This window comes from Perognathus longimembris, chromosome 4 (assembly GCF_023159225.1).
Source record: "Perognathus longimembris pacificus isolate PPM17 chromosome 4, ASM2315922v1, whole genome shotgun sequence".
Classification (NCBI taxonomy): Eukaryota; Metazoa; Chordata; class Mammalia; order Rodentia; family Heteromyidae; genus Perognathus; species Perognathus longimembris.
In genome coordinates, this window is record NC_063164.1 from 3,233,153 (window position 1) to 3,245,393 (window position 12,241).

General features: G+C 60.2%; 1 protein-coding gene across 1 annotated transcript; it reads right to left on the bottom strand.

The window, feature by feature from the left end:
- Window positions 1-1,748: 1,748 nt before the first annotated feature.
- LOC125350098 (basic proline-rich protein-like) lies at window positions 1,749-7,539 on the bottom strand. Its single transcript, XM_048344331.1, has 7 exons — window positions 7,266-7,539; window positions 6,892-7,169; window positions 6,284-6,597; window positions 5,738-6,211; window positions 5,175-5,305; window positions 2,485-2,667; window positions 1,749-1,894 (listed from the first exon to the last, which is right to left on the bottom strand). Exons 1-7 carry the CDS (start codon window positions 7,537-7,539, stop codon window positions 1,749-1,751), a joined length of 1,800 nt encoding a protein of 599 aa, XP_048200288.1.
- Window positions 7,540-12,241: the final 4,702 nt, after the last annotated feature.

Here is a 12,241-nt window from a genome sequence, read left to right on the forward strand (position 1 = left end):
CCTCTGCTCAGGCTCCGCATGTCCGAGTCCTGGAGGGTGGTGATCCCTGATGAGGTGTACCAGCTGAGGGGGGGGTCTCTGGCCAGGCGGGGGTGGGGGGCAGGGGGTGCTGGCGACCACACGAAGGGCTGCCACCCCTCATTCTACAAAGCTTTGCCTGGCCCTGCTTGGTCATGTGGAATTGTGTTCTGACTTGCAGAACGCAGGGAGCCTCGGAACGGAAGGAGGGAAGATGGCCGCCCTGCACATGCTGCCCTCTTTAGGAGACGCAGCGATCGCACCGCCCAGGGCCGGGTGGCTGTCACCTCCACGTGCGCGGGCTCTGCACCTGTGGATCCGGCAGCCACAGGCCAAAACCACTGCCGGGGCGGGGCGGGGGGGGGGGGCCGCTGGGTTGGCTGAGGCAAACCTCAGCGACATGGCTGGAATGCGTGGCCGTGCGGTCTCGTCTCCCCGCTGTGGACAGACCTGTCCTGTCTGCCGTCACTCTGTAGCAGTGTTGGGCAGCCTACGTGAGGGGTCCCGGGACCCTGTGTCTAGAGAAGGGGGGACCAGGCCGGAGCCACCACCGCTCCCAGCCCCCTCCAGGCCGCCGGCCCGGCCCGCCCCCTGCGGATGACATCTTCAGACAGACGACAGACGACCAACCCCCGGGACACCCGGCAGCTCCCGCCTGCAGCCCCAGCTGCCCAGTGGGCTCTGAGATCAGGGGCTCGAAGCACCCGGGCAGGAAGGACCACGAGGCTCTCCTCCCGAATTAACCACCACGAAGCTGGAGGTGGAGCTGGGGCTCGAGTGGGAGAGCACCCGCCTTGAGCCTGAGTCCACGCCCAGAACCCGTCCTCGCCGACCCCTTCATCTCCTCTGTGCCCATGCGGGCAAACTCGGGGGCTCGCTGAGCCGGGCAGGGCCTGCGTGCGCCCCCTTCACGGGACACGGCCACCCGCCTCATTTCCTCACCTCCCCCCCTCCACCCTGCCCACCCCCCGCTTGTACTGGAGTGCCTTCTGACTTCCTGGGTCCCCCTCAGCATCCCCGGAACCAACTGTACAAAAGAAATGTGAGCCTGACTCGCTCAGCAACAAGGAGAAGGATACTGGGGGGTACTGTCCACAGTGCCGGCCCTTGGGTTAGGATACACACACACACACAACACACACACACACCACGCACGCGCACGCGTGCGCACGCCAGAAGTGGCATTGTGGACTCGAGTGGCAGAGCGCCAGCCTTGAGCAAAAAAAAAAAAAAGGAGCTCGGGGACAGTGCCCAGGCCCAGAGTTCAAGCCCCGAGACCGGCAAGAATTTTTACAAAGAAGCAAACTCAGGCTCCCGCCCATCAAGCGACCCACTCTCTGCCAGTTAAACAAGCCCGTCACGGAAGGACCGAAGGTGGTGTGTGTCGTAGTGACATCATGTCTTCAAACTCCACCCGTGACGTAGCCTGTGCAAGGATTCCATCTCTCTTATTTTGGGGGGAGGGGGTGTATTTGGGCTCAGGGCCTCGCTCTTGCTCCTCTTGCTTGCGTGGGTGTCACTCTACCCCTTGAGCCGTGCCTCCAACTCTGTTTTGCGCTATTTATTTTGGAGATGGAAGCCTCACAGACATTTCTGCCCAAACTCGGCCTCTCACACCGATAGCCTCCAGGTCTCGGCCTCCAAAGTGTCCTAGGATCACCGATGCCTGGCAGGACTTCCTTCTGGAAGCTGCCCATGTCCACCACGTAGGCGACACTGTGCTCATGCGCCTATCCATCCGGGGTGCGATTGTGAGGAATGACGCAGGGGAACACGGGCTTGGGGCTCGGGTAGGGGTTTGGGGGTGGCGTGACAATAAACTGGCCCTCCAGTTGTGAGGGAGTTCTTTGCCCTGCCCCGGAGTGCGCCGTCACCGCTGCGAGAGGAAACGACCGGAAAACCAGCTGCGCATCCCCCAGGTCCTAGCCGCTGGGATTGGTCAGGTTGCCAGGTCTGAATTCGAGACGCAGCCATGGGGAACAGAACGGCTGATGGGTTGTCCGGTGCTAGCTTAATCACTAGAATTTAACTACTGCTAGCATTTGGCCTTTGTTGTAGCAAACCAAAGGAAGGGACAAAAAGAAATGTTCTGATGGCCTTACGCTGGCGGCTCACGCCTGTCGTCCTAGCCACTCAAGAAGCGGACGTCTGAGGGATCGAGTCTCAAAGCCAGCCCAGGCAGACAAACCCAGGAGACTCTTATCTCCCATTAACCACCGAAAAGCTGGAACCGGGGAGCTGTGGCTCAAGCGGTAGAGCACCATCTTTGAGCAAAAGAGCCAGGTGAGCGCATGAGACTCAGAGCTTAATTTCTAGCACCAGCACAAATAAGAATAATAATAATTCATATGGAAATGAAGAGTGTCATTTCTCCCTGTGGGTTCGCTAATGAAATCAAAGCGGGGAAAAGCCAGCCAAAGGACATCTTTCTTCCTCTCTTCCACATGACCGAGAATGGAGACCTACGCAAGCCAGGGTCTCCGCGGGCAGGGATGTGGGGAGCTGGGCTCTGCTGGAGCAGGAAGACCTCTCGCCATGGCCTCTGACGCCCTTCTGAGGCGCCCTGGTGTGGGACCCCCTCTGCGGAACGGTGCGGACACAGGCTTCGGAAGGGGCTGGCCGGCCTTAGCTCGCTGCTCTCCCTGCCTCCTGCAGAGCCCGCAAAGCTGCACCCACACCGCGGTTCAGATGTGCGGTGCTTTTCACCTTTGTTTTTTTTTTTTTTTTTTTTTTGCCAGTCCTGGGCTTGGGCTCAGGGCCTGAGCACCGTCCCTGGCTGCTTTTTGCTCAAGGCTAGCACTCTGCCACTTGAGCCACAGCGCCACTTCTGGCCCATTTTCTGTATATGTGGTGCTGGGGAATCGAACCCAGGGCCTCATGTATGCGAGGCAAGCAGTCTTGCCACTAGGCCACATCCCCAGCCTGGCTTTTCATCTTTGGAAGGAGTTTTTCTTGGCAGTTCCGAGGGTTCGAGCTCCAGACCTTCGCGTTCTGGGGCAGGAACTCTGGCGCTGGAACCACACCCCCACCGTCCTTTGGGCTTTCTTGTCTGTGTCTCGGCCCAGGCCGGGCCCCAGGCGGGCTTGGACAGCACCACTGGGACGCTAGCTTCACACTGGGACATGCCAGTTCTTTGAGGGGGTTTTTGTCTTTGCCAGTCCTAGGGCTTGAACTCGGGGCCTGGGCCGTGTCCCTGAGCTCCTTTTACTCGTGGCTAGCACTCTACACTTGAGTCAGCGTACCATTGCCAGCTTTTTCTGTGATTAATTGGAGATAAGAGTCTCACAGACTTTTTTCTTTTCTTTTTTTCCTGGCTGGTCTTGGAGCTTGAACTCAGGGCCTGGGCTCTGTCCCTGAACTTCTCTACGCTCAAGGTTAGCACTCCACTTACCACTTGGGCCACAGCACACTTCTGGCTTTTCTCTGTGTATGTGGTGCTGAGGAATCAAACCCAGGGCTTCACGCATGCTAGGCGAGCACTCTACCGCTAAGCCACCTTCCCAGCCCCTCACAGACTTTTGTGACAGGACTGGCTTCGAACCGTGATCCTCAGACCTCAGCCTCCTGAGTAACTAGGGTTACAGGTGTGAGCCACCAGTGCCCAGCAACCCACCAGTTTTTATTGGTTGATAAGAGTCTCACCAACTTTTTGCCCAGGCTGCTCTCGAACTGTGACCCTCCGTTCTCAGCCTCCAGAGTGTCGAGGGCTATAATCATGAGGCACTGAATATGACCCGCATCTCTGAAGAGCTGCTCCAAGACCAGATGATAAGCCAAGAATATTGCATGTTTTGGTTTCATTATTTCAAGGATAAATTATTCGTTTAGTGAAATTTTTTCTACAGAGAGTTGGGATAATGAGAAGCCTCAACCATATAGTTTGGTTTCCTACAGTTTCAACCATACAGTATGGTTATACTACTCCTATTTTCTTGGATTTAAGCATAGTTCAGTAGCATCCAAATAAAACTCCAAGACTTTTCTTGAATGTATTAAGTTCTTTCTATTATAAATAATTTAAGCCTGGTGCTGGTAGCTCACAGCTGTAATCCTAGCTACTCAGGAGGCTTAGATCTGAGGATTGAGGTTTGAAACCAGCCCAGGCAGAAAAGTCTATCCAATAAACTACGCAGAATAGCTGGAAGTCTTACATGTTTGGGTCAGGGAATTTACACTATGGTCTCTAAAGCCAAACAATTACTGGATAATCATCAAAAGGTCCAGGATAGACCTATCAGAGGTTCACAAGAGCTCAACAGCTACGTACATATGATTATCTAAGATGAGGCCAAGCAAAATGAACTCCAAGAGATGCAAACAGGAGGCCTTATTGTTGTCGTTATGTTTGATGTACTAGGTGAATTTCCTGTGGCGTACCCCCTGTGGTCCTGTATATGATTTTGGTACACGGATACTGTATATATATGCTTATCTGAACTAGGGAAGGGAAAGAAAAATGAGGGAGGGTGTAACAAATATGATAAGAAATGTACTCACTGCCTTATTATGTAACTGTACCCCTCTGTACATCACCTTGTCAATAAAATTTAATAAAGAAAAGTTAAATTTCATTTTTAAAGCAACTTGATATTTTCTTTTATTCATTGGTTCATGAATTTGGGAGTTATTTATTCATTTTTATGAATCTATGTTAACTTCTCAAAATGATGGGCTTCATTACCATATGAAACAATATGTAATAAAATGGGATTATATCTTTTAAAAAAAGAATAACTGGAAGTCTTGAGCAAAAGAAGCTTAGGGTCAGGCTCAGGCCCTGGGATCAAGTGTCAGTACCGGCACACCTATTACTATTGTGGCACACCTATTACTATTGTCGTTGTTGTTGTTGTAAACCTAGGTGGCCCACACCTATAATTTTAGTTATTCAGGAGGCTGAGATCTGAGGATCGCGGTTCGAAGCCAGCTGGGGGCAGAAAAGTCCATGAGAGTCTTATCTCCAATTAACCATCAAAAAGCTGGAAGTGGTGCTGTGGCTCAAGAGGTAGAGCGCCAGCCTTGAGAGAAAAGAAGTTCAAGGACAGCTCAGTTCAAGGAGATCAAGCCTCAGTACCTGCACATACACACACAAATTAATTCTATTAAATCAATGGAAGATCAATCGATTGAAGATAAATAAGGCTGAGGTGACTGACCTGCCCGGCCTTCCTCCTCGGGCCCTGCAGGTGGCGCCCGGAGCAAGCGGCCTCCCCGGCGCGGCCCAGGGCTCTGCGCGCGGCCCGCGCGCCCGCGGGGTCCCGGGGGCAGAGCGGGGAGCGCCGGGGGGCTGTGGGTCCAAGGCGCGGCCAGGGTATAAAGAACGTCCGGGAACGAAAGTATTGATGACGGAGCTGCTCGCCTGCGCCCCGTGTAGTGAGTATGTGCATTTTATAGGCGATGCGTTTGTAAATAAACACAACTTCCAGCCGACTCGTCCGCGGTGCGGTGCCGAGTGACAGCCGGGGTTCTCGTGGGTGAGTTAAACGCGTGCTCCGACCAAACCAGACATTCCCCCCCCCCCCCCCGCCCCGCGCTGCCAGGCGCGGGCCCGCGGCTCGGACCTGCGCGCGGCTCTGCCACCCTGACCCTCGGCGGCGCCTAATCGCGCCAGTAAAAAAAGAAAAAAAAGAGGAAGAAGAATAGATTTGTCTGTAATGGATTCGTGAGCCGTAAACGTGATTGAGCGCGCGGGGTCGGCCGAGGACCGCGCTCTACGCGCGCTCTCATTCGGTGTGTCATGATTCCCGTGGTGGGCACTCGCTCCCCTCCCCGGAGGAAGCTGGCCAGCGGCCGCGCCGGCGACGCGCCGGGGGCGCGCTGGGGACGCGCAGGGGGCGGGGAGCGCGCAGGGGAGCGCGCTGGGGAGGCGCCGGGGACGCGCAGGGGGCGCGCCGGGGAGGCGTCGGGGACGCGCAGGGGGCGCGCCGGGGAGGCGCCGGGGCCGCGCCGGGGACGCGCCGGGGGCGCGCTGGGGCCGCGCCGGAGGACGCGCTGGAGGCGGGGAGAGCGCAGGGGAGCGCGCTGGGGAGGCGCCGGGGGCGCGCCGGGGGCGCACCGGGGACGCGCCGGGGGACGCGCTGGGGGCGGGGAGCGCGCAGGGGAGCGCGCTGGGGGACGCGCAGGGGCCGCGCCGGGGCTGCGCAGGGGGCGCGCAGGGGAAGCGCAGGGGGCGCGCTGGGGGCCACGCTGGAGGCTGCACCGGGGAGCGGGAACGAGCTGGAGGCCTCGCTGGAGGCCGCGCTGGGGGATCGCGCTGGGGGCTCACCGGGGCAGCGCAGGGGGCGCGTTGGGGGCCGCGCTGGAGAGGCGCCGGGGCCGCGCCGGGGGGCCGCGCCGGAGGCCGCGCTGGGGGGGCGAGCTGGAGGCCGCGCTGGAGGCCGCGCTGGGGGGTCGCGCTGGGGGCTCACCGGGGCAGCGCAGGGGGCGCGTTGGGGGCCGCGCTGGGGGGGGCGCGCTGGGGGGTGATGCAATGGGGGCGCGCCGGGGCAGCGCAGGGGGCGCGCTGGGGGCGGGGCCGCGAGCCGGGTCCAGGCCCGAGCTCCCCGCAGCTGCTGTGGGAAAAGGACATTTTTTTTTCATCTGCTAAAGACAGGAGGCCACATTAAGGCGTAATACAGACACATAAAAATGTGATTAGGGCTCGTGAGCGGCGCGCAGTGGGCTCCTAGTTACGGCGATGAGGTTTCCAGGCGGCGGCGCATAAATTCTTCAGGAATGACAGGCCCGGCGCTCCGTTCCAATTACGCGGCGGGGCCGCCAGGAGGCCGCGCGGCCGGGACGGGTGCTCTTCCCGCCGCGTCTCCGCGAAAAAGTCTCTTTTTATGAGAAGCAGTTAATATTAAGCTATTATTTTCCAGCGGCGCTGGCAGGGACGTCGGGTGCTTTCCGGTGGGGAGCCCTGCGCCCCAGGTCGCCTCCTTTGTCTCCGGGGTTCTTAACCGGCAGGCCCGGGCTCCGCTGGGTTCTGCTCCCACCCCGGCTCCCCGGGGTTCCCGGGGGGGGGGGGGTTCCCATCTCGATCCCCGGAGGCCCGGGCGGCGGGACCCGGGCCTGCAGTTCCCTGGGCTCCCGCGGTGCGGGCTGCCGGCGGGGGGCGCGCAGCTGGTTCCCACGCGGCCCGTGGACGCGCGCGAGCCTCAGGCCCCGGGGTCCTGGGAGGCCGGGAGGGGGGGTCATGGGGTGAGGGGGACGGAGGGGGCGCCCCCACCCCCTGCCGCGCTCCGGGCAGCGGGACCGACCCTCCTCACCTCCCCTGGGCCGGCCAGGGAGGCGCAGCAGCACCCCGGGGCTGGCGGGGGGCGGGGGGCGGGGGAGGGAGGGCGTCGGAGACAAAAGGAGGGGAGGTTTGGGGACGCCTGGCGCTGGAGGACGCGCAGAGCCATCGCCATCAGAAATGCGATTCCAGGTCCTAATGAAGTTGATTGCGCGAACATTTATAATCCCCCACGGCCCGAATGAAAGCAGCCGCAATCCGAAGATGCGGGAGGGAGCGGCCGCGGACGGGGAGACCGGGCCCGGCATTGATGTCGAGAATGATGGATAACGCGGGAATGGCAAATATACTATTTGTCTAATGGCTCGGCAATTAAATTCCCCTGTAAATGACCCATGCCTCATTTCATCCTAATCTATGGAATTTTGATTGAATTCGTCAGCTCTAATTGAAAAATACCGCACTTGAGCGTGCGCGCCGCCGTTCCCGGGCGCGAGTGGTTTTAATGAGATGGTGCCCCCCTGACCCGGGAGGATCGCAGACTTTTATTCGGAATTCAGAGCCAGGAGATTGCTCGGCGGAGCCGTCGTGTCGTCCGCGGGCTCCGCGCCCCCAGATGCGCCAGGGGCGCCCCGTCCCCCCCGGAACCGCCGTGGGCCCTGGGTCGGCGGGGGCGCCCGGGCCTCGCCCTTCTCCGGGTCAAACCAGGCGTCCTGCGCCGAGGAGGAGGAGGAGGAGGAGGAGGAGGAGGAGGAGGGGGAGGGGGAGGGGGAGGGGGAGGGGGAGGGGGAGGGGAGGGGGAGGGGGAGGGGGGAGGAGGATGGAGGAGGAGAGGAGGAGGAGGAGGAGGAGGAGGAGGAGGAGGCCCCGCAGCCCGCGACCCCGCCCGCCCAGCTCCGCCCCGCCCCGCGCGCCCTGCGCGGTCTATGCAAATGGAGGAGCGAAGCCATCCCTAGCTAAGAAATGAGCGAGTGAGTTAGAGACATCTCCAGTCGTGCAAACGAGATGACTGGGCCCCGTGACAACTGGGGGTGTCCGTTCCTTTCCCAAAACCAAAACCAGAAAGAAAGTCGGGAGCGAAGGAGGGGCGAGAGCGCGCGTGGGAAGGAAGCCCGTGGGGCCTGCCGCACAGAAGCCAGGGCGCTGCAGGGTGGGGTGGGAGCGGGGCACCTTCGCAGGAGCCCCCCGTTCCGCAAGACCTGGGCGGGCCCGGAGCCCCCACCTGCGGGGCCGGCCTGGCTCCCGCGGCCAGCACGGCCGATCCCGCCGCGGCCGACAGGGGGTGGCCTCGAGCCGGAGTCCGCACCCAGAGCTGAGCCCCGAGGGGCGTGGTCAGACGGGGCCCCGCCCCCACTTAGCCCCGCCCGCGAGGCCCCGTCCACCCCGCTTCCCACCCTCCCTCCCGCAGTTCCCTGAACTCCCACGGTGGGACTGGGTCGGGAAGACCCCACGGAGCCCGCAGCAGGACCCCGGCTTCCCATCCCCGTGTGGGGAGGGCGCCCGGCGGGGACCGGAGGCCCGTGGGCCTCGGAGGGGACCCGGGGCGGAAGTTCCCGGCGTCCTGTATCCTCCCGTGGCCTGAGGCGTCTTGTGCAGGCAGAGACCGGCATCAGACCCACACTTGGAGCCCAAAGGCTTAGGTGCCCACCCGGCTCTGTGCCATCCAGAGCTGCGCCCACCCAGCGCCGCGCCCCCCCACCTCTCCACCCCACCCAGCGCTGCGCCCCCCCCCACCACTCCACCCACCCACCTCTCCACCCACCCAGCGCTGCGCCCCCCCCACCTCTCCACTACCCAGCGCTGCGCCCCCCACCTCTCCACCCACCAGCGCTGCGCCCCCCACCTCTCCACCCACCCACCTCTCCACCCACCCAGCGCTGCGCCCCCCACCTCTCCACCCACCCACCTCTCCACCCACCCAGCGCTGTGCCCCCACCACTCCACCCGCCCACCTCTCCACCCACCAGCGCTGCGCCCCCCACCTCTCCACCCACCCAGCGCTGCTCCCCCCACCACTCCACCCACCCACCTCTCCACCCACCCAGCGCTGCGCCCCCCACCTCTCCACCCACCCTGTGTTGTGCCCTCCCCTGCGCTGTGCCCACCCATTTATTTGGACCAGGCGCCCCGCCACGGCGCGCGCCCCGCAGACCTAGCCCAGTCTGTTCCAGTGACCGCACTCAGGGCCCAGTCTGGAGGACGACGGGGCTGATGAGCCTCAGAGGGTGGGGTTGAGCTCGGCTGCGCACCCCAGCGCCCAGGCCCACACGGAACATTCTAGTCGGCCTGCTTTCCAGGACCTGCCAGGAGGCGTCTAGCCAAGAGAACTGGAAGTGGGGTTTGCAGGTGGCCAGCGTGGGTTTTCACCCGGCATGTCTATCATCTGATCATATTTTTCACATCTTGTCTAACTACAGAGGCTGATCATGAAGGCTTCCCCTGAGGCCTAGATGCGTAAAACAAAAAGAAATCGGGAGGGTTACGCTTCCCGTGCCAGTTGTAGGCAGGAAAAGGATGGACGCCCCAGCCTGGCTGATGCGGGGAGGGTGCCCCGCCCCCCTGGCTCCCTGGCACCCCACCCAGGCTCTGGGGCCCAGGCCATTTCTTCTGTGGTCCGTAGGGGGCGCCCGGCCTCCAGGCCCACGCAGGCCGGTTCTGTGCAACCTTAAATAACTGTTGTCTGCTCTTCCTCCTGGATTCACGAAAATCTATCCAACGAGCTTGTTAGATAATTAAAACTAAACTATAGGAGTATAAAAACTGGATTCTGCCATACATTTCCATCCCCTGGACCAAACACCTGGCCAGGACACATACAGATCTGCTTCTGTCATCCAGCCTCTCTCAGGGCGGGAGCTGGGGTTCCTGCCCATTTCACAGATGGCCAGGGTTCCATCCTAAAGGAGGAATTTCCAAATAATTTGCAACATACCAAAAGAGTTTTTTTTAGCTAGAATGAAGTTGAATTTTAAGATGTTTCTGATCTCGTAAGGTTTCTAGGGTTTTCTTACTCTGTTTTGTTTGTAGTTGAAGTGGCTCTGCGTGCAAGCCGAGGGCGGAGGGGAAGGGTGGTGATAGTCATGAGGTAGAGCAGGAACACTGAAGTGACATGTTATAAAACGGTTGTGTCCTCAAGCAGAAACCAAGCCAGGCAGCGCTCATGACTCACGTCTGGAATCCTAGCTACTCAGAAGGCTGAGGTCTGAGGATCTCAGTTCGAAGCCAGTCTTGGCAGGAAAGTCCATGAGACTCTTTATCTCCAATCACCAGTAAAAAGCTGGACGTGGAGCTGTGGCCCAAGTGGAAGAGTGCTAGCCTTGAGTGACAAAGCTCAAGGACAGCGTCTGGGGCCGGTGCACGCATGCGTGTGCGTACACACGCGCACACACACACACACACCAGAAGGGGACAGCAAAGTAGGGGTTAGGGAAAGGATCCCCACTCGACGATGCGCTAAATTTGGCCCCGTGATAGCTCAGCACCCTCATTTTCTGAGCCCAGGTGATCAGCGCCTGCTTCTTCTAAAACTTAGTGTTCACTATTGTTCCAGACTCCAGGGAGCTGAGGTTGGTCACGACCCACGCAAGCTAGATCGCTTCCGCCTTTCTTAAAGTCCACTTCCCACGGAAACCCATTTTTCTCCTGTGCTGAGAGGAGATCAGTCGAGGAAGCAGAGGCCTAAAAGAAGCCCAGCCACCGAGCCCTACAGCCCTGCCCTGCGGCCTGGCCCTGCTGAGGACTGCCACACCACCCAGGCCCCATCAGGCCCGGCAAGGGACCATGTCCCCTGCTCACAGCTATTGCTGCTGTGTGGCCCTCCCAAGTGTGAGGTGATACAGAAGCTGCTGAAAGCTGACAAACCCTCCAGGTGAATAATGCCCTCCTGCAGAGGGGCTCTGAAGTTGCTGTGCAGAATAAAGGCTAGGTAGACAAGTGCTGCTTCACCTTGGAAAAGAGAGAGACAGAGACCGAGAGCGTGGAAATGATTTTTTTTTATTATTTCTGCACGATCCAGGTATGGGATCTTAGGGTCTGCTACTCGACCTCTCTCTGGCTTCTTCTTTCCCAGTTTTGGGAGCCCAGCGGCACCCAAGAAGGCGATGGGCTTGCTTGCAAGGACAGTTCTGCAAGCTGGTGGGCTGAGCCCTCGGTGTCCTTTCTGAGGAACAGGGCTTCAAGGGCCAATCCTGCCATATCCGCCATCACCAGCAGGTAGGGATCCGGCTACCGCTGGAGCCATTTCAGACCTCAGAGCCCGACTCCCCTTTCGGTGCACGCGGCCCCGTGTTTCCCTCCTCTCCCGCACAGTGGCGGGGCAAAGGTCAATGGATGTCCCTGCACACCCCAACCACTGTTCACTTCCTCAGCCTCCCGGAAGGTGTGGCTGGGCCCCTGGGACACTGTGGCACGCATGCACGCACACACCACACACACACACGCCCTTACACGCTCACCAGGGGAGCCGCCTGGGTCTGAAGAGGCCCGGGGGTGGGTCCTGGAGCCACCAAATGCTTTCCTCCCTAGCTAGCTAGCTCCGGAGCTCACTGGTACAGGGTCCCCGGGATGCAAAGGCCCTTGAGCAAGAGTGGAACTCGTCTGGAAATCCGCAGCCATTGGCCGAGGCCTCACCATGAGCACGCGTCCTCAGCCTGTCTCGGTGGCTCGGCCTCTAAGGCCCTCCATCTTTTCCTCTGGCTGGGCGGCGTGGACTGGTCATTGGCAAGCACTCCCCTCCCGCTCCCTCCTTGGAAAGCCTCTCCTGCGGCCCCCTGAAGCGCTCTCTGAAGTGATACCTCTCCTCTGGGCCCACCTCAACGCGTGCCCTTGTGGAAGTTTCCAGATGAGCTCATTTCTGAGCAAACTTTGGATGGTCACGTTTCCCTGGGAATTCCACCCGAAGCCTGTGTTAGGAGAGGAGGAGGCCATTCCGTCTCTCCGTCCCCGCCAGCCAGCGGGTCTCTGTTCCTACCCAATGTCTGGCCCTGCTTTGTAACATCCCTTCAGGGTCAT

Bases quoted from the DNA above. Each gene is read 5' to 3' on its own strand.
- LOC125350098 (XM_048344331.1), bottom strand. From the start codon at position 7,539: ATGCCGGGCCCGGTCTCCCCGTCCGCGGCCGCTCCCTCCCGCATCTTC. The intron at 7,170-7,265 runs GTGAGGAGGGTC...CCGGCCTCCCAG, and splicing joins CCCTGGCCGGCCCAGGGGAG to GACCCCGGGGCCTGAGGCTC. The intron at 6,598-6,891 runs GTCCCTGCCAGC...TGTCTTTAGCAG, and splicing joins CCCACCGGAAAGCACCCGAC to ATGAAAAAAAAATGTCCTTT.